This window comes from Acomys russatus, chromosome 28 (assembly GCF_903995435.1).
Source record: "Acomys russatus chromosome 28, mAcoRus1.1, whole genome shotgun sequence".
Classification (NCBI taxonomy): domain Eukaryota; kingdom Metazoa; phylum Chordata; class Mammalia; order Rodentia; family Muridae; genus Acomys; species Acomys russatus.
Genome location: NC_067164.1, coordinates 22,866,903 through 22,890,969, shown reverse-complemented (window position 1 = coordinate 22,890,969; position 24,067 = coordinate 22,866,903). Strand labels below are relative to the sequence as shown.

The 24,067-nt window shown below is 43.4% G+C and overlaps 1 protein-coding gene and 1 pseudogene across 1 annotated transcript in view; both read right to left on the bottom strand.

The window, feature by feature from the left end:
- LOC127210968 (uncharacterized) overlaps positions 1-12,016 on the bottom strand; it is a 37,344-nt gene extending 25,328 nt beyond the window's left edge. The window contains exons 1-4 of the mRNA XM_051170764.1: positions 11,871-12,016; positions 6,826-6,896; positions 3,981-4,077; positions 1,876-1,977 (exon numbers count right to left, since the gene is read on the bottom strand). Of these exons, the coding sequence (XP_051026721.1) occupies positions 1,876-1,977; positions 3,981-4,077; positions 6,826-6,896; positions 11,871-11,948 (348 nt within the window). The 5' untranslated portion in view covers positions 11,949-12,016. The remainder of the gene's footprint in view (positions 1-1,875; positions 1,978-3,980; positions 4,078-6,825; positions 6,897-11,870) is intronic.
- A 10,788-nt stretch (positions 12,017-22,804) lies between these two features.
- LOC127210979 (FUN14 domain-containing protein 2-like) lies at positions 22,805-23,263 on the bottom strand (annotated as a pseudogene).
- Positions 23,264-24,067: the final 804 nt, after the last annotated feature.

Here is a 24,067-nt window from a genome sequence, read left to right as displayed (position 1 = left end):
CCAGTTTGTGTGGCTCATATACTCCTGGGGGTGTGACCGTCTGCTGGATCAGTCTACCCAACAGGAGCCACAGCCTTAAGGAAAAACACACTCTTCTTCCCAGAGAAGCCACAACTGTTTGTGATTTCTCAGTTATGGCTGGGGAAACACAGCAGTTAGTGGTGGTAATAATCTATGTCCATTATTTTTTTTGATAACTTTAAAAATAGTATCACCAGTTCATCATAATTAGCTGGAAGAAATCCATAAAGAAAAATGTATCATAGCTAATTTAGCTGGACATGTTGGCTCGTGAGTATAGTCTCAGCACTTAGGAGGTTGAAGCAAGAACAGTGCCTGCCACAAGTCTGAGGACAGCCTGGGCTACGGACTAAGACCCTGTCCCAAACTAAACAAAGCAAACAAACTCCTCCTCACCAAAACCACAAGGAAAATATATAGAACTTTTCATCATCGACTATTGGCTTCCTTTGCGGTAGAGCTCACATGGGAAGTCAAAGTGAGTGCTTGACCCTTTCCTTTCATTTAAGCTTTCAGAGCAACGGGACACAGCATGGCTCTACTGTCTTCCAAGGCTGAACGGCGAGAGTTTCCCACTTTGATGTCACCTAGGAATCATGGAATCCAACATATTTATATTGTCTTTGATGCATGAATTATTCCATCACTGGCCAGTGGCAGTTGGTTCTTCAGGTTGGCCTCTGTCCTTTGGCTGTGCCCGCTGCTTTTGATAGCCTCATTGTTTCAGGTATGACAACATGCTCTAGGTTATATGTTTTATGTTCTATACCTGGAATCAGGCCTGATGGCATTCAGAGGAGGACATTACACTGTAATCTCACCACTTATGTCCTTCCCTCTGCTGACTTGGTCACTCTTCCTCAGTTCTTTAAGTGGATAGGTACAGACTTAAAGTTCCTGTTCTTTGGAGACTTGGGAGAAGATGTCACTGAATTTCTTTGATTTTTCTCTTTATAACTAAGAATATTTACAGCTAAGAATCTTGACTCTTAACCAAATTAACATATCTATATAAACCAGTTTCAGAATAGCAATACCAGTATTATTAGCAACAGTGTGATTCTTGGAAACAAATGTCTTAAAATGTATTTTTCAGGTCGTTTTCACTAGGCTGTAATCCCACTAGAAATGGACAATCAAATGCCTGTTTCATTATCATTTGACACATTGTGACAATGTCAAGTGTGCAGTCTGGTGGCATTCATGCACGTCATTGCTATGTAATGGACATCACCATCCATGCAGAGCTCTCATTTTTATGAACTGGACACACAAATTGAACATGTACATCACTATCAACTGCTCACTGCCCCCTTTCCCATCCTTTGCAGACACCTCACTTTCCATCTCAAGCAATCTGATTGTTCTTAGCACCTCATGGAAATGAAATTACAGAGTATTTGCCCTTTAGTGACATCTTATTTCACCCAACAAGGACTAAAATTTTAATTTAATAGTATTTTATAATCATATAAAACATTTACGTGGTTTAAAAGTCAAGTTTTCAACACAGGTTTTATACAGACATGCCTACTTTCTCATCTGACAGCTCAACCCTTCCTTGTTTTTACCAATCCCATACAGGGAGCCATTTAAGAATTTTTGGTTTATCCTTTTACTTTTAAACTAAAACAAACAAATACGCACATTTGTATTTACTCTCTCGTCGCGAAATGGCTGGATGTGAGAGTGTGAGTGACCCAGCAGCATGCCACACCTATTTTCTGCTGTCCTGTGGACATCTCCAGAGTGGACCTTAGCAATTCACACACACAGTTCTCATCCCTCCCTCCCCCTCTTATGACCAACTCTTGGTAGCGTCGGTGAGCTTAGGATACAAGTTGAGGTACATACCATGTTCTGTGCTAGTATTTGTTGAAAATCTGTAGCAAGTGCATTTGAAGGAAAAAAATGTTCTTGTGACATCAAAGGAATTCTTGTACAAATGTCACTAACCTGGGGAAATTAATGGAAATATAAAACCTCTATGGTTAATTCCAAGTGAACAACAGAGTAAATGTTCATTTGAAGTAAAACATGGCATAAGCTTGAAACACTGCTGGCCTTTTGGTGGCAGGGCATCCTTTCTGCTTTAAGACATGGTAATTATGAACACTATATGTGACATTGGCCTATCCAGGGCTCTAGCACAAACCAGAGAGTCATATAGCATGACTGCAGGCATTGTCTTCTTCCACTGGTACATCCAAGGACACAGAGTGAGAACAGGGGAAGCAGACTCCCGTGGCATTTTCTAAATTGAGCTCTCATTTTTTCCTCTCCTGCCCTTGTCTTCAAAATATTCAGAAATTACAGAACAATGCTGAGTGCCTTGCCTTTCTATCACATGTTAGTAATAAGGTACTCCAACACCTCAAAAAGAATCCCAACAATTGTCTGGAGTTGGTGTTAAATCCCCAAGTATCAGTAAAATGACCTGGTTAGCAGTTTTGTGTCACCTGGTTTTCAGAAGGGTGGTAAACTTGGGCAGACAGGAAAAAATAGGTTATGTTAAATAAAATGACTAAAATGCTTTACTCTCTGAACTCTAGCAATTGCGAATCAGAGAGGATGACAAGACTTAGGCTGTGCCATATGACTTTATAGATAGTAAGAGTGGGAGCTGTGTCAATGTTATATGTGCTCTGAACAGATGAAGCATGTGCTTGATTCACAAATGTGATGGGGCAATAACTACCAGTGACTGTAGTAGAACTAATGGAGACAATGTTCTTATTAAAATATTTATCTTAGTTACATATCTGTAAATTTATAAATTTGAAGATCAGGAACATTTACTTTTAAGAATAAGAAACAGGGATTGGAGAGATGGCTCAGCAGGCAAGAGCACTTGCTGCTCTTGCAGAAGATCCAGGGTCAGTTCCTAGCACCTACACGGAGGCTCACAACCATCTGTAGTTACAGTTCTAGGTGATCTGGCGCCCTCTTCTGAACTCCACTGGGACTGCACACATGTGGTGCACTTGAATACATGCAGGCAAAAGATTGACACACATAAAATAAAAAATGAATAAAAATAAAAATAAGAAGCTACCATAGACATTTCCAGGACAATGGCTTAGCTCTAGTAGTCTTTAGACGGCCTTTTCTGAAACCACCTATTGGCTGAGAGCAGATTTGGAGCAACAGGTGATATCTACTGCAATTGACCTCTCAGAACTGTAAACAGTTCACTCCACCAGTTTATACTTGCTGGCAACTCTGTTCCCTAGAGATACTACATCTTCATTTAAAAACAATATTTCTTGTGGGAATGTGCTGGGGGATGCAGGAGAGGCTGGAGGATGTGGGACGTGAATATGATTGAAATACGAATAAAAAATATAAAAATAATATTTATTTTCATTAGCGCTTTTACTGATTTATATAATATAGCAGAAGTGTCTCTAGAATATTGTTTTAAAATTTTTTTGTCACTGACCTCTCTACACATATAGTTACTTGTAAAGTGTATGTATGTGCTACTGTAGTTTAATTTCCTTCCTTCCTTTCTTTTTCTTTTCTTTTCTTTCTTTTTTTTTTTTTGAGACAGGGTTTCTCTGGGTAGTCCTGACTGTCTTGGACTCACTTTGTTGACCAGGTTGGCCTCAAACTCACAGAGATCCACCTGCCTCTTCCTCCCCGGTGCTGGGATTACAGGTGTGCGCCCCCGCCACACAGCTGTAGTTTAATCTCTTAAGTTTAAAAAGAAAAAGAATATAAGGAGAGGTTCTAATAGAATTCAGTGGCGGGTCTTTGTAGACCCCACATCAGAGTTGGGGACAGTATGGAACCAGGAGACAGATGAAGCATGGGGTTAGGAGTCTCTGAGGTCAGTGAGGGCTCCGCAAATGGGTGGGAGGGGAGTGAGTGACACCATTACTAATGAACTGTAGGGCAGAGACCTTGTAACTTCAGTAGCTTAAACTGTCAGCACAGCAGTAGAAACAGTTACTTACTTTTTTAAGAAATGCAGATGGTGCCATAGTATCCAAGCCACTGTCTGTAGCACACAAATAAGTGATTCCATCAATAAAGAGAGTATGGTAGACATAGCTTTGAAAAGAATGCATTTATTTATAATATTGAAGAAATTAAGTACCTCCACACTGAATTACTTGTCTTCCATTTACAAGCAGTTTATATGTAACTATTTTTTTGAGACATAATTTCACTACATAGCCCAGGCTGACTTTCCACTTACTGGCCATCTTAGGTTAGCCTCAGACTTTTGACAGCACTGCTTCCTGAGTGCTTGGGTTACAGCACATACCATCATACCTGGAAATACAGGTAATTTGTTTGGTTTTCAAGTCAGGGCCTTGCTTTGTGGCTCAGGCTAGCATCGAACTCATAGCAGGCCTCCTGCCTTGGCCTCCCAGGCACTGTGGTTGCAGATGTGCAGCACCACACAGTAGCTAGGGGAGCTTTCACGTGTTTCAAAAACTAGACTATGTTAAGTCAAAAATGTGTAGGGTTTAAATATATATGCAAAGTTGCATCAATGTAAAGAAATTACATTAAAAGGGAAATGTGAATATATGATTATATCTTTTACAATGACTTGAAATTTTTTTTTTTTTAAACCAAAGTGAAATAACAAGTCTGAGTTGATAATCTGACCAAGTAGGAATAGCATGCCCATTGACTTTTACTCTCCATACCTTTTTGGGTAGACATAGTTAATTTTGCACTTCTTGCCTTTCCAGTGTGAGAGAATAGAACTTTAACCTGTGAACTCTTAATGCCAAGTAGTCAAGAGGACAGGAAAAGCTAAGGAGAGGAGAAAGACACTTGTCACAGTGAGACTGAGAAGTTAAAAACCAGATGGCAGGACTAGAATGTGCAGGCCAGGATGGCCCTAATTCTCCATACCCCTGCTCTCCTCTTCCCGAGCTGCGCTTTCAGCGTAAGCTACCATATCTACGTATGTTTGATGATCTTGGAAGAATGTGCTGAAAAAGAATGCTACTTCTACCAGTCTACTTCAGAGCGTGCTTTTAAGTATCCTGAGACCTGATGTGAAAAAGAGAGATGTTTTAAATTTATGCTAAGAACATTATTAATAACACCTGGAGGCTATTTTTAACATTTAAAAATGCAAACACTCGGTATCTAGGATATATGTGAACCGACAAAGGCACGTTAAAGTCTCCCACTTCCCTCATGCTACAATGAGAGAACTATGAATGTCTGTATTTGTTACATTATGTATTTTTAAAAAAGCATGCCTTATAGGATACAAATAAGAAAGACAAAAAAAAAAAACAAATTATAAATCCCAACCTTGTTCAAAGTGCTTGTCTACCTACAGGGAGAAAGACAGTATGGACAAATAGGAATGAAATAGTGCCTGGAAGGAAACGTGTTTTGTGCACTTCACTTTGGAAGCACATGCTGTTCTGCATACATGAGGCAGTTGTTCAGTGAAGGCTTTTTAAAAACACCATCATCAGAAATAGAACAAATGAGGAATGCGACGGTACAGAGCAGCAGAGAACGATGATGGTGGTTGCTTGCTCTCAGGAAGGGAGAAGCACACAGTTTGCAGCTAGACCGGATGTGGATACAGAAGAAGTCAAAGATGCGGAAGGCTGTAGGCACTAGGAGCCGAGTATGCTTGGCTGCAACCATCTCACACGCCCTGTAACCAGAAACCAATACCACCAAACACCAACAGTCTTGCAGGGAATTCAGCCTCAATCCAGCTCCTTGGAGCTTGGTGATCCATGCTCGAGCAGTCGGCAAACTTAGACTATAGGGAACTATCTCTAACAATAATCTGCAGGATGGACAGAGCGCAGGTGTGAGGAAGCCTAAGAGAAATGAAACTGGAGACAGGCAGCGCTGGTCTGTCACTGAAGATGCACTTTCAGGTACAGGGGCAATGAAGAAACTGACTCTGAGAGAAGCAGAAATGGTGGCTGATGTTCGGGAGGGGAGTAAGTGGTGCCAGGATCCAGTCACGTGGTGGGAGATTTCAGGTGGCTGGCATGGTACTGCTTTTTAGGTTACTACTGGGAGAAGTTCCTTACAATATTTCAAAAGCTATATGCTTTTGTTTTTATTTCCTTTGACATAGATTTCGCTAAGTTTCTCACATCGGTCTGTAACTCCCAAGTAGCTGGGGCCACATGCACCACCTGGCCTGGATTTGTAACTATTTTACTTTTTTGAAAGGTTAAAATAAAATCATTAAAAAAAAAAATAAGACTGGCCAAGTATAGTGGCCTACACCAGTCATCCTAGCACTGAGGCAGGACGATTGCCATGAGTTGGAGGCTAGTCTGGGCTACCCTGTCTCAAACAACAATGACAGCAAGCATGGTATTGATTCACCACATGTTAATTTAGTGGTGTTTCAATACTGGTTTAGAATATATGTAATATCCCAAGTAAAATTTAACTGCAATAGCTACTTTTATTGCTATTACTAAATATGCCTCAAAAGTTTTTTTTAACTCTGATGAATGAAATATTTAGGTATACCAAAAACCATGGAGAATAACAGAGCATGGTTTTAGCCCCACCGCCCAGTGAGGACGCTGTAGATACAGTGATGTCCCCTTCATACCCTTCTTCAGCTACACGCTCCTCTCTTCCCTCTGCACAGGGAGCCATTATACTGAATTCTACAAACGCCGTTTCCACGCATGGTTTTATACTTTTGCATACACAAACCCTCCTTCCCGTGAGGCCAGCCAACAGTGTGTGCAATGACTGTTCTTCTCCCCATGTCGTCACCAGGCTTATTAGCTAGGATCAGAGTTACCACGCGAGGACTCATGATGGAGCACACCTTACCTTCCTATTCGTATTATGGTTGTCGGTTCAGCTTTCAGGAGCACTTGTCTAAGCACCTTTGCCGCCGCTTCCTAGGAAAAAAACCTCAGCGTTTATTTTGTAGAACACTGCAGTGTCTCCCCAGTGTTCTCCTCCTGTATTTACCAACGTCTGACTAGTTTATTAAGGAAAACCCTTTCCCTAAGAGAGTTAATTACTATGACTCATGTGTGATAAGAGGCAAAATGGCATAAAATATTTTATGAGTTAAAGGAAAACACATTATCTATACACATGTAAGCATGCAGAGATAGCCTGCATTAGATGACTTTTATCTTTACAGTCAGATCTCATGTATGGCTTTAAGGCTGGGAAGCAACAGCCAATCAAGTATCTTCTTTCTTTTTTCTTTCCAGGGCCGAGGACTGAACCCAGGGAGTAGGCAAGCACTCTGCCACTGAGCTAAACCCCCAGGCCCGCAAGTATCTTTTCTATATCAGCTATCTCATAAAACTGTATGTAAAATGTCTTGGCGCTAGAGAGAGATCTCAACAGTCAAGATCACTCATGCAAACATGAGGCTCAGCTCAGATCCCAGCACTCGTGTAAGAAGCCGGGAATGGCCCCAGGCATGCCTACATAGGGTGTGGGGAGTAAAAAGAGAGGAAGAGAGATGCCTACAGCTTGCTGAGTGCCAGCCTGGCTGAAAACAAAAAGTGCAAACTCCAAGTTCAGGGAGAGACCTTGCCTCAAAAAGAATAAGGTAGAGCGATAGGTAAGACATTTTGATGCTTCTCTCTGGCCTTTGCAGGCACAGAAGTGAGCACACACCTTTCATACATACATTCACACATGCATGTGTGAACGTATGCACTCACGCGCGCACACACACACACGCATGCACAATAAGTTGTATGTATATGCCTGCATTTGTGTGTATGTGAATACTGCAGCATATGCGTCAGACACACATGTTTCTGGGGATTCTCCTGCCTCTGTGACCTATCTCTGCACAGGCGAGCTACGATTACAGATGCTCTCAAGCTGTGCATGTGGCTTTTACTTGCATTCTGGAGCTGTGAGCTCAGGTCCTTGCACGCACACAGCAAGTACTTTTACCCATCGAGCCATCTCATCGGCTCCAAAGTACATAACGGATTAGCACATGCATCTTTTATTCTCTGAGTACATTTAGCAAGCTCTTACCCATGATTGTTAAACAGTGTTTACTACCTGTGGCTGGCTCTCATGTGGAGTGGAGAGGACTCCTTTTGAGAGTTGGTTCTCTCCTTCTACCTTTACGTGGGCTCCAGGTTCTGAGGTCTAACTCAGGTCATTAGGCTTGGTAGCAAGTGCCATTACCCACTGAGCCATCTCACCAGTCCAACTCATCTCTTTCAAAAACTAACATTTGCCCAAAACTCTTGTACCCACATATTCCTTATAAGGGCAATTCCTTAGGGGAAAATGTAAGATGTTATAATTATGCAGAATACCTTATAGTCCATTGGGTGGAATCCCAGCATTTTGCTGTAGAAGCATGAACAGAATCTGAAAGTTACCTAAGAAGCCTTAGCTAGCCACACTCCTCATTAACGTTTTCATTCTTCACAAACTAACTAAAATAGAAACTTTTATGGCCAAGTAAAGCCTATTAGTGGTAGAAAGTAATTGCTACTGCCTGAAATGTCAAGGAGACAGTTTCTAGGATAGAATTTCCTAAGACGCTTGAAAAATTAAAGGGATATAACTTTTTTTTTATTGTTTCACTATTAGTAATGAAACACACTTCTATAGCTTCCCCCCCCCAGTGTTTCTTTTGCATAATATAAACTATGATACCACAGCAAGACTGAAAACAAAGGACAACATGAGACAGCGTATGTAACAAAGTGGGCTCTTGTATTTCTGAAATTCATACGCTGCAGGCCCACTGACTTCTCAGACTCTGTTCCCTTTGGGTGAAGACAGTGAAGAGGTGGCTTCCAGAATTCAGTCTAACCTTGGAACCCTGGACCAGCTGACTGGCTCTTGTGATAAAGTTTGGTACTATTTTTTTTCAAATAAAAAGTGTGTGTCTGTGTGTGTGTGTGTGGGGGGGATATGAATATCTTTGGCACTGTGGGAAGCCATGATATTGCAGCCATTTCTTTTCTTTTAATCCTAACCTTAGTCCCTTAGCTCTGTGCTGTACTTTGTGCCTTTGTGGTTAGCTCTCTGCACAGCAGGAAGTCTGCACCTGAAATCCACTCCTGGATTGCAGATTGCTCCCTGTTCTGTCTTCTTACCTTCTATGTGCTACAAAGGAGAGGCCATTTGACTTCTGACAACCTTCGACTTCTTTCCCACTTAACAAAGTGTGTTGAGGATTTACAGTGTCTTAGGCTTTGCATTTGACTGGAGACAGAGTTGAAGCATTCCTGTCCTGAAATTTGACGGCAGAGACAGGCAAGAGAAAGAGGATTCCAGTTTAGTGTGGCTAAGCCTTTTGGTAGAGAGATGCTGGTTAGCTTAGGCATAGAGTCCAGGAAAAACTGAGAAAAGTCTCAAAGTGAAGAAAACTGGTTTCCAGGTAGAGGGCCAAGAAGTACTGAGGCGACCTTGGGGGTTGCTGGTGAGAGAGTATAAAGTGAAATTCAAGGTAGCAGAGGGCAGGGCCAAGTGCATAAAGGAAGGAGAGAGGTGTGGTAAAGCCCATGCACACAGGAGGCCAGAGAATGTGGTGAGCGGGATGGTGGCACTTGCAGGTACCCAGGGGAATGACTCGCCTGAGCAGCAGTGCAGAAGCAGTCTTTGAGGAAGACACCTCAGAAGGCACTTCTGTAGGCTTGGTGAGAAGTAATTAAGGCTGAAGTGTGTAGACCTAGGGGAGGGGAATAGGATGAAAGCGGGAGGGAGGGAGGAATGGGAGGATACAAGTGAGGGGATTAACAATTGAGTTGTAATCTAAATAAATTAATTAAATAATAAAAATATTAAAAAATAAAATAAAATTGCATGTGATTTCAAAAAAGAAAATATGGTTCAGAAAGAGAGATGAGGTCAAGGTATGACCAGGAGCTAGAACACACATGTAATGGATGAACAGATGTGTAAAGGAAAGAAGATGGAGGGTGACACCCCCAGTGTCCAGCTCGAGTGTCTCGACAGGGAAACTCAACAAGATCGGAAGCATCTGAGGGAAAACCGGTAGGGACGTAATTGAGTGTTGTTTGGACGTCTGTTACTAGGCCTCTGAAGGGAGGGAACTTTGGAAGTGGACCGAGCCAGTAAGAATCCCACCGTGCAAGGGACAGGCAAAGAGAAGAACACCAGAAAGAGGCCGAACCATTGCTCGCACTCCCAGCCCCCCTCCAAGCAAGCCGGTGGGCTCCACCCAGCCTCACACCTCTCTTGCTGGCTCTTTGTGTCCTGTGTGCCTTGCTCATAATATACCTGTCTTATACATATTCTTCCCATAAGAGTAACACCCATGGGAATGTTGCCACATAACAAACAAGGGCCCTTCCTGGGGGGCATGCTTCTTAGAGCGCCCACTCTTCCTCGTGTTCTATTTACATTTCAGAGGGGATGGTTCCTTTTCACCATCCTAACTTCCTCACTTCCCACTCGGTTGGCCCAAAGCATTCTGGCTTCGACCCCCTCTACGACTTCCTCCAGAGGTCCCACAGAACGCCGACGGTCATCCTCCTCCACGGTAGGCCACCTCGTCACTCTCCTCTCAAGCAGGGATCTCTGCTTTCACCTTTGTTTTTTGTCACTGTACACTTCCTGGGCAACCTTACACGGTTCTCCTATTGAGCTGCCAGATGGGCCTTCTGTGTCCTAGGCTGACACACTCATGACCTACTGGGCATATTCGGGCTTTCAGAAATAAGGCAAAAACCCAACCAATCAACCAACCAACCATGTAAAAGGCGTTGAATTTTTAACAAGCAACACAATTCAGTATGGAACGCACCCTTCTTTCTGTATCGCCTTTCTATGTATGTTCTCTGCTCTTTAACGCCACCAGAGAAAACAGCTACGAGAACCTTCCTAAGCCCAGTCACACCCATGATTTCACATACTCAGCCAGGCACCAATGCTGGGGGCGGGGGGCAGGCATTTTACTAAGTTCTTCTGGATCTGATGCTCTGTGACCCCTGAGCCACGACTGCCTTGCCCAGAGCCTTAGGGTTTATTTATAAACTGTAACCAAATCATCTTAACTGGTTGTTTCTCTTCCAACCCATCTCTGCCTTTACTTCCATTTGTACATCTTTAATTGCTCTTCAGCCTACTAGGGCACCCGCCCTCTGCCCCCCCCCCTTCTCACCCCCTTCGCGCGACAATTTATTATTCTCTGGTCAGTTTCCTGGCTTCATCTCCAACCCCTACACAGAGACCCTGGGCTCTAGCCACAACGAGGTTCTTGGGAATCTCTAAATACCGTGCCGGTTCTCTTTCCGGTGTCTTCACTTCCCTTTCCTGTGCTAGGCTAGGTAGGAGTAGTTTCTCTGTACTCTGGTGAAACACTTTACTCTCTGGAATAACTGTGTGAATCTAAGGTCCAGATACAATATAGATGGCATCTGACAAGTTTTAGGGGTGGGAAGTGTGTGTGTGTGTGTGCACGCGCGCGCGCTGGGTACAGAACTCAGGGCCTCCCATATCCAATATTCTGAGGAAGCGCTCTCACTTTTTTGAGACAGTGTCTCTGTGGTCCGTGGCCCTCCCGCCCTGAGGGCTGAGATTCCAAGCTGCGCTGTCAGGTGGACCCCACTTTCTTTACTCCGCGGTTTTGCAACTACTATATGTTCACTTAGTGTGTGCAAGTCACTTCTGGGCAGAGAAACTCTAGTAAAAGGACTATCAAGTGGGTGATGGCTAGAAATCCCCGCGTGCAGTACCACTCCTAACCCCTGGGCGGCGCACGCGTGGCTCCCGCCTACGAGGCCGAGCTTCTGAAGGGGGCGGGGCCTCCCGGAGTCCTCCGAGGTCACCCGGCGCCTTGAGGCGAGGCCCGGCGGGCGCCAGCCTCGAGGAGCCGAACCCTCTGATGCTGAGGCGCGACCCGCAGGTACCTGATACGAGCCGCCGGTCAAGGCCAGCTCCGCCAGGACCGCTCGGCCATTAGCAACGCAGCTGTAGGTGATCGTCATAGCCGGCAGGCCAGTGAGAGAAGGGGCTCGCCTGTCCTAACCGCCCACCGCAGCCCAGGCGCGCTCCGCGCAGGCGCGAGGAACGGTTGATTGGCAGGGGAGGAGGCGGGGCCACCTGTAGGTCCAACAGGGTGTGTGTGTGTGTGTGTGTGTGTGTGTGTGGTGTGTGTGTGTATGTGTGGTGTGGTGTGTGTGGTCTCAGAAAATGCTGGTGGCGCACACCTTTAATCCCAGCACTCAGGAGGCAGAGGCAGGTGGATCGTTGTGAGTTTGAGGCCAGCTTTGTCTACTGTCCAGGACAGCCAAGGCTATACATAGAAATCCTGTCTCGAAAGAACAACAACAGCAAAAAACCAAAAAAAAAAAAAAAAAAAAAAAAAAACAAAAAAAAAAAAAACAAACCAAAAAAAAACAAAACCAAAACCAAAAACAAACAAACAAACAAAAAAATGGAATCTGTAAAAGACAGGTGGTTTTGGGGACTGGATATAAATGAGAAAGCCAAGAAAAGTGAGCAGAATACTCTTAGCTTCTACGGTATGTAGACTTTTTTTTTTTTTGAGACTCAGTATCCCAATCTATATAATGTGCTAGCATACACTGGATGCAGCATTCTGGCTTGTGGTATATACATTAATGAGAACTCTTAGTTTATTTTTGAGAATTTCATACATGTGTAAAACGAAAGAGGACTATATCTAACTTTCATTTCCCCACTCCAACTCTGTTTCTCCCCCAACACGTTCCCCTCTCAACTTCATGAGCTAGAATTCTCATATGTGCATGGGTGTGGGGCCGCACACTGTCATATTAGAATCCTGTCAGAGGCTACATCCTTGAAACAGAACGAGTCTCTCTCCCTAGAAATGTTCCATTGCCGTCAGTGCACCAGGGAAGGGGGAGGGAGGTCTTGAGTCCATCTGTCCACTGACTCCTGCCTATTATAAAATGAGGATTCTCTGACTAAGTCTGAGAGCAGCCCAGGTTGATTGGTGTGAACTCAAGAATTTAGGAGGCACTTTGAGAACATGACCGTTTAGCAAAGTAACAATAGTAGCTTCTACCCTAGAGCCCATGACTTCCCCAGCTGCGGGCTTTTGACAGGAGTATGGTACTAGGCATGGAACTTTCACCTGTGGAGCGGGTCTCAAATCCAATGGGAGATTGTTAGTTACTGGGCAAAGAAGTCATGGGCTGTAATAGCGGCAGCAAGCATCTGTGGGCTGGAGAGAAGGATGTGGGCTGGAAAATTAGGGTTAGGGTCCAAAGCCCAACAGGCTAGGCCTGCTCCCCCCACCCCAGTATTCAAGTTAAAGAGAGAGTAAGGGTGAAAAGCAGAGAAAGGAAATTTAATCAGTATTCATTAGGAAGAGAAAAAGATAAAGGGCCTGGTGACCCTGAACCCCTCATCAAGACACTGACATGAGTTTTAGGTTTAGACAGACAAAGAACGGGCTTAACTGAGCAGTCCTGGCCAGTTTGGTTGATCCGTCTTTTTTTCTGCTTCTTCAGAGATGTCCTTACTGCTGCAGGGACAGCTGCCTTTTACAGGATTAGCTTTGCTCTGTCTTATGTTGGGTGGGATTGAGGGTGTGTGGAGTGGGTGAATGGGCCTTGTTTATCCTGCAAGGCCCTTCTATTCCTGAAATTCAAGGTGACTTGAAGTTTGGGTCAATTCCTGACCTTTAGGCACCGTGTGTGTGTGTGTGTGTGTGTGTGTGTGTGTGTGTGAGAAACAGGACTTCTATAAACTGACAATAGGATGCCTCAGTTACTTTCACATTTGTGCCTGCAGCCCGGTGTGCTGGCTCGTTTTATGTCAACTTGACACAAGCTAACGTCATCTGAGAAGAGGGAACCACAGTTAAGAAAATGTCTCCATGGGTCTGCACTAGGTCCTCTGCATATATGTTATGGTTGTTAGCTTGGTGTTTTTGTGGGACTCCTAACAGTGGGAATTGGGGGGTGTACCTGACTCCTTCCTATGTTCTTGGGACCCCTTTCCTCCTCTTGGGTTTCCTCACCCAGTCTTGATAGATTAGTGTTTGTGCTTAGTCTTTATACTTTCTTGTTATATGCCATGTTCCGTATATATTCCTGGGAGGCCTGCTTTTGTTTTTTTGTTTTTGTTTTTGTTTTTTGTTTTGGAAATGGAGAAGTAGAGGGAGGAGAAACTGTGTTGGAGAGGTATCAAAAAGAAATAAAATATATAAGTAATTAGGGTGTGTGTGGAATGCTCATCCGAATCCTTCAAATAGGGCTTCTGAAGTTATAAAACTCATAGGCTGCCCAAGAGGAGACCACCCATGATCTGCTTGAACACGGTGCTGACCCAGATAGGAAGGACAGCGGCAGGGACATTATTCTCCACCATGCTATCGGGGGTGGGGTCAGCTGGAGACAACTTCTGTACTTCTAGAACATGACGGATGCTCTCTCTAAACGAAGACAGAGAAAAGGCACAGACCGTGCGACTTTGAAACACATGCAGCCTGTGTACTGTGGCAGCCTGTGTAAGAAAGTTGGGACCCTAATGTGACCTAAGGGCAGACCACAGTGCAGAGTGCCCATCTGACAGAAAGAATCGCATAAACTATGGTAAGTTAAATGCCCTTGAAAATAAGGACATGAAGGGGAGACGTCGGCATGTTCACACTATCTCTATGGGAAAGGTGACAGCCTGGGAGGACCAAGATCACATTCATAAGGCATAACACCAGGTCTGCTCCTTTGATGTACGTGCTTAAGCCAACTGTAAAGTCACATCTTGTTTTGCTTGCTTTAGTAATAAAAAAAGAGGAGTGCTTTGTTTGTGCTACATCTGAGTGCAAACTCCTGAAGTTCCCTTGTCACCCTGCTTGGATCTTCCAAATTTCCTTCAATCCACCTAGACTTACCTCACTGCTTGGGGTGAGTCAATAGTGAAGGGTCAGTTTTTACATGCTTTGATGATCAAACAGTCCGTGAATGAACACACTGTTGAAGGAGGTAATTGCTAAGACACCGTTTAAAGTTAAATGCTTTTAAATAAGTATTAGTGGATAAAAACTGTTTCCTGTTTTTTCCCATAACAAATACTTGTACTGATGCTGGATTTCTTTCTTTCTTTTCTTTTTTTTTTTTTATCCTGGATTTATTAAATATAAAATTTATCTTTAAAAAAAAATGACTCCATAGGATTGGGTTTTAGGCAAGCCTGTAGGGCATTTTCTTAATTAGTGATTGATGTTACCCCTGAGTTCTCTAAGAAAGCAGGCTGACCAAGCCATGAGAAGCAAGCCAGTAAGCAGCACTCTTCCATGGCCTCTGCATCGGCTCCTGCCTCCAGGTTCCTGCCCCGCTGGAGTTCCTGCCCTCACTGCTTTTGATGAACTGTTACGTGTAACTGTGAGTGCAATACCACCAGCCCCCAACTTGCTTTCTCCATCATGGTATTTCATCATAGCCATAGTAACATAATTAAGACAGACATGAAGGGGAATGCAGTATTTAGATGGGCCTGGCTTTTAGACAGATGCTGCTTGAGTCTGTGTGCAGAGGTAAACAGGTGCCCCAAAGTAAAGGGAATGAAGGCAGAGACCCAGCTTTACCCTGCTCTCAGTTATCTGGCAGGCTCAAGCGTGGAATAAATGCTTTAAAAATTATTCTCCTTTTCTTACATTTTATTTGTGTGTGAGTGTGTGATATCTATCTATCAATATCTATCTATCTGTCTATCTATCTATCTATCTATCTATCTATCATGAGAAAACACAAATGTGGAGGCCAGACAGCTCTTGGGAGTTGGTTCTCTCCTTCCTCCATGTGGGTGCCTGGGATCAAACTTAGGTTGTTAGACTTGGTGGCAAGTACCTTCACCTCAACTATCTCCCTTTCAGACAAGCCCTAGGAATCATCTAGCCCAACTCCTTAGTTTATAGATGCAGAAAAAGGCCCCAGAGAGAGAAGGCACTGCAGCCTGAGAGCTGGTCCAGATTAGAACCTCCGTTTCCTTCCTTTGTGCCCCTCCCCTCCTTTTCCTTTATTGGAAACAGCTTTCAGGGTAGTGTGGCAGGAAGAAGCTGAAGATGCTTTGGAGTCCTTGCTGACTTTGCTACTTTCTAGTTGTTTGAATTTGGCTTCTCCAAACTTCATCTCTTTGAGCCCAGTTCACAAACTAAAGTGTATAAACATACTGTGGCAGGCTCCTGCAGGCATTTCAGAACGGATGGCTGCTGTGATCATGATCTGATTCTGCCATGTAACCAAATCTGCCCAATGAGATGAGTTTCCCATACCCTGTCCTGGCCAATGTGAGTTACGTCTCCATTCATTCATGATCATATCTGAGTCATCACTTAAAGCGCATGTTACAGCATGACCTAGTTGTCTGTGCCACTCTCTCTCCCTTTTAACTAGTAAATTCCTAAGAGAACAGGCCAAGGGTTCTAATCTTTTTATCCCTAGAACACCACACACACACACACACACACACACACACACACACACACACACACACAATGGCTGCAGTTCATGGAGTAAAGTACAGTGATTAATCAACCACTCACCTTTAACTTCATTTAAGAACAATAGAGAAAAGGTTGAGCTCCCAACTTTGCGGAAAGTATAGCCAAATGTCTGAGACGTGGCACACGTTCTTGAGGGCCACCCCAGCTTTGCCAGTTACCTCGCTGTAGTTGTTTGAAACCTGGCTGCTGTGTCACAGCCAGCAGAGGGAGCACAGAGCACAGCTTTGAAGCCAACCGTAGCTGCCAAGGAAAACCTAGGAAGTCCTCTAGGGATTTCATCCAGGAAAGAAAATGAGCTCTGGGAGGAAGGCCAGTCCTCATTTTCATCTTACCTTCCGTGTTCACATCGGTTTCTCATTCAGTGTAGACAGTACGGCTGCTCTCACCTTATTCCGCCCCCTCCCCCCAACAGGGTTTCTCTGTGTATCCTTGCCTGTCCTGGACTCACGTTGTAGACCAGGCTGGCCTCGAACTCTCAATCCACCTGCCTCTGCCACCTTGCCCAGCTAGAAGCAGATCTCTTCAACTGTGGCAGTCCTGAGGTCTTTAATAAGTTAACATAGTATGTGAACCTCCAATAGAAAAGAAACGCAAACGGGTGGCACTGAAAAGTTTAAATGGATGGTAGGTAGCTTGTGAGGCAAGGACTCTGTGACTTACACTTTTGGATTGTCTAGTTTGGAAGTTAGGTAACTAGTTCATGAAGCACTTTCAAAAGGGGCAGCATTTTCTAAGGCTGAGTTTGGCTTCCTCCTCCCATTGGAGGAAGTATGAAAAAGGTCTCTGAAGTGCTGAAGGAACGCACTTGAGTGGGGTGCTTTGAAATCCCTCATATCCCTTTGTCTCCTTCCCTAACTCAGGGTCTTGATAACAGTCTGGTACCCTGAGCACTGAGCGTCTCCTATGACTAGGGATTAACCACTGCATGCTGTTCAAGACTCCCCTTTGTCTTCCCCAACTAACTTCACTGTTTTTATATTGACTACTATGGTGGCCAATTAAAGTCCAGTGACCAATCTGATGCCATTTTATGCCAATTACGAGACGTGCCATCTTTCCCAAATTCTCCTAATCAGTCACCCAGTCTCTAAATGCCGTTTCCTTCACAAGCCCACAGTGCCCAACCCAGCTGTGCTACTACTCCCTTTCCTTCCCAACCAACCCTCTGTTATTCTGTTGTTTTTAGAGTTTATAAATTGATGGTGTGAAATGTAGAGCACACTTCTTTAGTACTAAATAGAGTGTGGTCAATGAGACTGAGTCAGCCTGCTTTCATGTATCTTGGTACAGTTGTTGAAGGAAAAGAAAATGTAATTAAGGAGGATGGAGGGGGCTGGGAATTAGCACACATTCTGAATGGGCCTCAGGCCAGTTTTGCAGACTCTGTTATGTCTGTAGTACTTCACAACTCCTAGATTTCCGTTTCTGTGGTAGGGGTGATTGGCTACTTCCTAGTGCTTTTGTTCTTAGCCATAAATTTTGATTGTTTTTAGCTTAAAATCATGCAAGAGTGCCAGCAAAATGACAGAATGAGGAGGGCTAGAAAAATTTCCCTCCATAAGAGCAATAAAAAAATTGCAAAAAAAAAAATTCAAAGGCAACATTTTTAGAGCTCTAAAAATTTACCAATGGCTTTTAGTATCTCAGGGATATTTTATTGAAGAGAAATGGCTGCGTCTCTATGGACAGTGGACTCTGTGGTTTCTGATGTGTTCTAGTCCCTCCCACACTTCCAGCCACTATTAGAAACAATAGTCCCTGCTTCAGGGAAGCTTGTTAGCTACCAGAGAATGAAGACTGCATTTGGAACTCATTCTACCTGAGACACAGTGTGTCACATATTTGAGTCCAGTACACAGGAGGTGGGGGGAGCAGGGAGTTTACGAGGTTGAGGTCAACCCAGGTGACACAACAAAGCCCTGTCTCAAAACCAAAGCAAGCACAGTGCACTCCAGCCAAACCACACAATATTAGAAATGTATGCCTCCCAAGGGGGAAGAAGACATTGTCAAAAGTCAGTAGAGGCAAGTATTTTAACTTTGTAGAAGCCTGAGTTAACCTGTGGCAAACACTAGATTAACTCAAAACTAAGGAGGATCAGCTGTGGAGTGAGGTCTCTCTAAGGGCTGTGAGAAGCTCAGATGTGTTTTTGAGATTGTAGCTGCTCGTGTCGATGAATGGGCAGTGAGTCAGCCAGGCAAAGGATGGAGCTAACCTTAAACCCTCACCTCGGAGCTCGCTTGAGACTCTGCACAAACAAGAACGGACAGTTAAGTTTTAAACAGTCGAAGTTTGAAGGTCTACATCCACATCTGTACAAAACCATTCAGCAAGGCTAGAGGGTTTATTAATTGTGGGCCTTTAAGGAAGTTTCATTGGCTGGCCAGTAAGCTAACCAAGTAGAAAAGTGAACATGACAAAGAATACAAGTTTTACAGAATAACTTCACAAAAGGCACTAAACAGACCATCATAAGTTCTGCATGTGGAGGTGGGATCTGATTGGAAGCATTTTCACATTATTTTAATTTTACTTTTTAAGAGAGAGAGAGGGAGAGAGAGAGAGAGAGAGAGAGAGAGAGAGAGAGAGAGAGAGAGAGAGTGTGTGTGTGTGTGTGTAACTTCAGAGCCTCTGAATGGACACTGTGAGCTGAACTCAGGTCTTGTGCAAGAGCAGTGTGCTCTTTACTTCTGAGCCACCTCTCCAGCCCCACATTTTATTTTTAATGTCTAGTTATTTGGGGAAAAATGAAACTTGCATAGAAAGAAAAACAATCAATAGGCACTATTCTTATGGCACCCCAGATGTTGGGTTTACTAGACAAACACTCCACTTCAAAATACATCTAGCAAAACGAAGCCATGAGCAGAGAGTTAATGTGCTATGACATCCCCTCAAGTAGAGGACATTACAAAACGTTATAAAAAGAAAACACATAGAAATCCCAGAGTGGAAAGTAAAAGCCAAGGCATGGCTGGGAAGTGGCATGGTGGATCAAGTGCTTGATGTGAAATTCTGGGGATCCGAGTTCAGATCCTAAGCACTCACATTAAAAGCCATGTGTGGTGGTGTGCACCTGTAGCCCCAACACTGCGGAGACAGAGGCAGGAGGACTCCTGGTACTATTCGGCCTTTCTTTCTTTCTTCTTCTTCTTCTTCTTCTTCTTCTTCTTCTTCTTCTTCTTCTTCTTCTTCTTCTTCTTCTTCTTCTTCTTCTTCTTTTTAAAGGGAGAGTTTCTAAAAAAAGAGGGGGAAATTTCTGTTAAAAATTAATTTCTTTTTATGTGCATTGCTATTTTGCCTGCATGTGTGTCTGTGTGTGGTATCAGATGCCCTGGAACTGGGATTACAGACAGTTGTGAGCTGTGCCATGTGTGCTGGGAATTGAACCTTCTAGAAGAGCAGCCTATGCTCTAAGCCTCTGAGGCACCTCTCTAGCCCCTTATGTTTTTGTTGTTTTGAGACAGGGTCTCTCTGTGTGTTCTGGCTGTCCTAGAGCTCACTATGGAGATCAGGCTGGTGAACTCAGAGATCCTCCTGCCTCTGGGGGCTGGGGCTGAAGGCATACACCACCATGCCCAGCTTAGAAAAAGATTCATTACCATAGCTCATCTTTTGAGGTATTCTGTCTTTGTGGAGTGCGTTTGGGGGACTATATACTAGACTGAGGCTAATAGATTTTCAGCAACATGTGAATTTGGAGGAAGGACTTGGAAAAAAGATGAACATTATATAAATTGACTTTGCATTGTCCACTTGGTGGTAGAGTTGTGTTTAAAAAGCAATGTAGAGAGTAACGAACCAAGAGAATTAGACACTCATGAATTCTTACCACGAGAAAAATGCTGCACATACCTTAGTGGCCCAGTCAGGGGCAGTGCAACTCTAACTAAGCAGAAGAGGTGAGGTGGCTCTAAGGTGGCTGTGACTCTAGAGTAGACTTCTCTCCTGACTGGTTAGCGTTCACAAGATCAGGGCTTTGAAGTTGAAGTTGAAGTTGCCTTGGCCCAGATAACCTTTGGCCCCTCATCACCACTATGTCCTGTTTCTGAGTGTGCTTACCTACACATTTCATATAAACTGGATTCATATACTATGTAGCTCTGAGTTCTTTTTCAAGTTGCATCTGTGTTGTACACTGCTTGATCCCCACATTTCTCCTTTTGAATTTAGAAAAATCCTCGTATAAAAACTCTCACAGCGTTTTCTACAAATGTTGTCTGTTCTCATCAACTCTCCCATCAACTTGGGAGCTTTCTAAAAATGGTGGAGAATCTTGTGCTTCCTCCATGGCTGAGTCAGACTGTAGGTGAGCTAGGATGGTCTCACAGTGACTTGTGTGCAGCTCGAGGTAGATGCACCATGGTACTGGCAAATACAATCAGTGGTTAAGGCCAAAGGCAAGAGATGACATTTATTCTGAACCTTCAGTTGCATTTTTGGAAGCTACAGAAATGCTTGTCCAGTGATGGGGACGTGTGTAAGAAGCCGCCTAGAGTGTGTGTCACTCATCCACAAGCCCATCAGTCAGTTATGATACTGGATATTCTGTTTGTGTCATTGGCAGGAGATTATTTGGTCTTTTGATTCTTTGTCAGAAGTGAAATGGTTGGGCAGGTTGTTTTCCAGGTTTTGGCAATATAGTACACGTGTAGGCCTGGGCAGGGCTAATGACTCTGCTGGAGACACAGGTAACCCTGCACCCGTCCCCAGGCTGGCATGTGTTCTGAGTGGTGCCGGTGCATACTGGTTGTTAAGTTGTTTCATTATCCTTGTCAAATGATGGCTGTAGGGAAACTAAGTACTTCTGGCAGTTAAGAGTGATGCGCTGTGGATTTCAGAATGCTTTCTTGCCACAGACTCCAACACATGTGACTATGGACCTGAGATGTAAGAAAGATGAGCCTGAGTGGGTAGGAGTGAAGTCACTTGAGCTTCAGTGAACATGGGCTTTCGTGTTCAAGAGTCTTGGCTTTGTGTGCTAGATCTCTTTGAATATATTACCTAAACTTACCTGGTACTGTTTTCCTTTTTAACCTGAAAAGTGAGGTGGTGCTAATAATGATGATGATGATGATAGTAATAACAATGTATATCTTAGAATGTAATTGTGGGGAATTAATAGGATAATTTATGTGGAGTGTAGTAAGTAAAATATAATAAATATGCATTTACCATTTACTTGTATATCCAGAATACTGTATCTAGACCTTTGCTTCTGTAAACTTCTGTAATAGATCATAGCTCCTGAGTAGAAATACTGTGTGCCTTAACGTTACTTTTGTTACTAATATTAACAGTTACCTATCAGGGCTATTTTGACTGGGGAGGTGTATACTCAACTGGGGCTCTTGCCAAAACCAGATGACCTCCTCCTCCTCCTGCTCCTCCTTCCTCCTCCTCCTTCTTTTGCATTTGATGGAAATAATTTATTTCACATGGGCTATTCTCAATTCTGAATGTCTGAAACATCTCTTCAAAATTCTTGCTTGAATGTTGTATTTCATACAAATTGGATAAAGAAACAGAATTTTCATAAAGAAATACTTCTACTCCTAATATTTTAACAAATGTGAAAAACAGTTCAAATTTCAAAGCATAGAACCCTTTCTATGAAATAAGTATGCAACAATTTTTTTCCTTCTCCCACCTAAATCCCTTAAATACAGCCATAAGATGCAGTATGTAGAATGGTGGAAAACATTTCTGGACTGGATCTTAATACCCATAAGTGACTCATCTGACCATCAAACAATAAATTTCTTGTAGTTAGTTTCTGTAAAAATCTGCCTACCAAATACAATACCTACATTACTTCACACATCTTTAGCAGAAGTTCGTTTCGTATTCAGTCTTTTTAGTTATAGTGCTTACATTGCCATTTTGGCAGGATAATTATAGCAAGTATAAACACCTCTCTTTCTATAGTCCCAACCAACTCAAAAAGAAAGCATACACCAAGATACCAAAATCTTACATGCTTAGAGGCAAATGTATTTGGTTCCTTTTCATGTAACATATACTAAGGCAACTACATGCTGGCATTCCAAATCAAGTTTGGGAAAGGATCTTACACAAGGGAAAAGGTATATGTTGCTAAGCTACACATCAACCAAGTAAGGAGTGTACTGGAAGAGTTAACATCTACTGTCTCTTCCAACATGTCAAGCTCATGAGAAGGCCTGTATTAACCCTGTACCAGGAGAAGCCCAAAGCCATTCAGATTTGCCACAGCAGGAGGACGGCACAGGAGAAGAGGAGTGTCAGCTGTCCTATATTGGAGTATAGAAGCTGCTGGCAAGAAACAAACAACAACAACAAAAACAGAACACTGACGTGAACGTTTTCTTAGGATGCCATGCTAAGCAGAAAGTCTCCCCAAAAAATCCCCCAGTCACTAGAACATTCTCCATTACAAATGGCACAACCTCCTCAGCTTTACTGTTGACCTCAGTTGGTATTTGGTTATTCTGACAAATTTTAAACTGCCCTTTGGGTTTTTTCATGTCCTTTTTTACTCGTTTCCAGTCAACTTTGATGTACCCAGTAGGGGTTGCCAGCTGAAGGAGAAAGAATCCACCTCCTACAGCTGTTGCAGGCAATTTTCCAATCTTTGGAATATGAAACCAGTGCACTATCCAGTAACATCTCCAATTAACAGCTGGGTTGATACACTATACTTTTCAGCTGACGGCCCAGATTCCTGCCCAAACCAGCTTATGCCACCATGGTTGCTTTTTTAGTTAATTCTGTAAGATCCAGTGCCTCAAAATTTCCATCGAGGTTTCTTTGACTGGTCACAGCCATTTTCGACTTTCTTCTTTATGTCAGAAATCCTCAAACTGTTTTGATTGAATGCCCTCTCTATATATTTGTAAACAAACAAGCCCTGTACTGTCGCGCGCACCTTTCACCGATAAAGGAGACGCGGCAACTCAGGATTCTTCTGACAGCGATTTTATTGTACAGCTCTCTGCAGACTGATGGAGAAGGACCCTCTCCCCGTAAAATCCACGGCTTATATAGGAACTATCGAGGCGTGGAGGGACGTGTCTTCTCGTCATTGGTGCTCTAGAGAATACCTAATTAGCATACCGCCTGCGTAAGCGGGTTATGTAAGGGTGACGTGCTTGCGCATGCGCACTGGCCATAAGGGCTTCCGTGAAGAATCAGGAAACAGGAAGCCAGCGCCATCTTGGAATGGCGGAGCGGCTCCCGACACTGTACACCACATACTACTAGGCTGGCATTAAAAATTTTAAACTGTAAACTTAAATAGTTGTAAAGAGTGTCATATTTAAATACTGTCATTTGAAAAAAACTATTGTTTATTTTAGATTAGTATATTTCAAATAAAAAGCACATTGGGAAACCCCAACCTACGGGGTGGAGCAGCATTTGCTTTGGTCATTCTTACAGTGGGACGTGGGGTGGCCAAAGACTTGTTCTCCTCAGTTTCTTTTTTTTTTTAAAGATGTATTTATTTATTATTATGTATACAGTGCTCTGCCTGCATGTACACCTACAGGCCAGAAAAGGGCATCGGATCACATTATAGATGGTTGTGAGCCACCATGTGGTTGCTGGGAATTGAACTCTGGACCTCTGGAA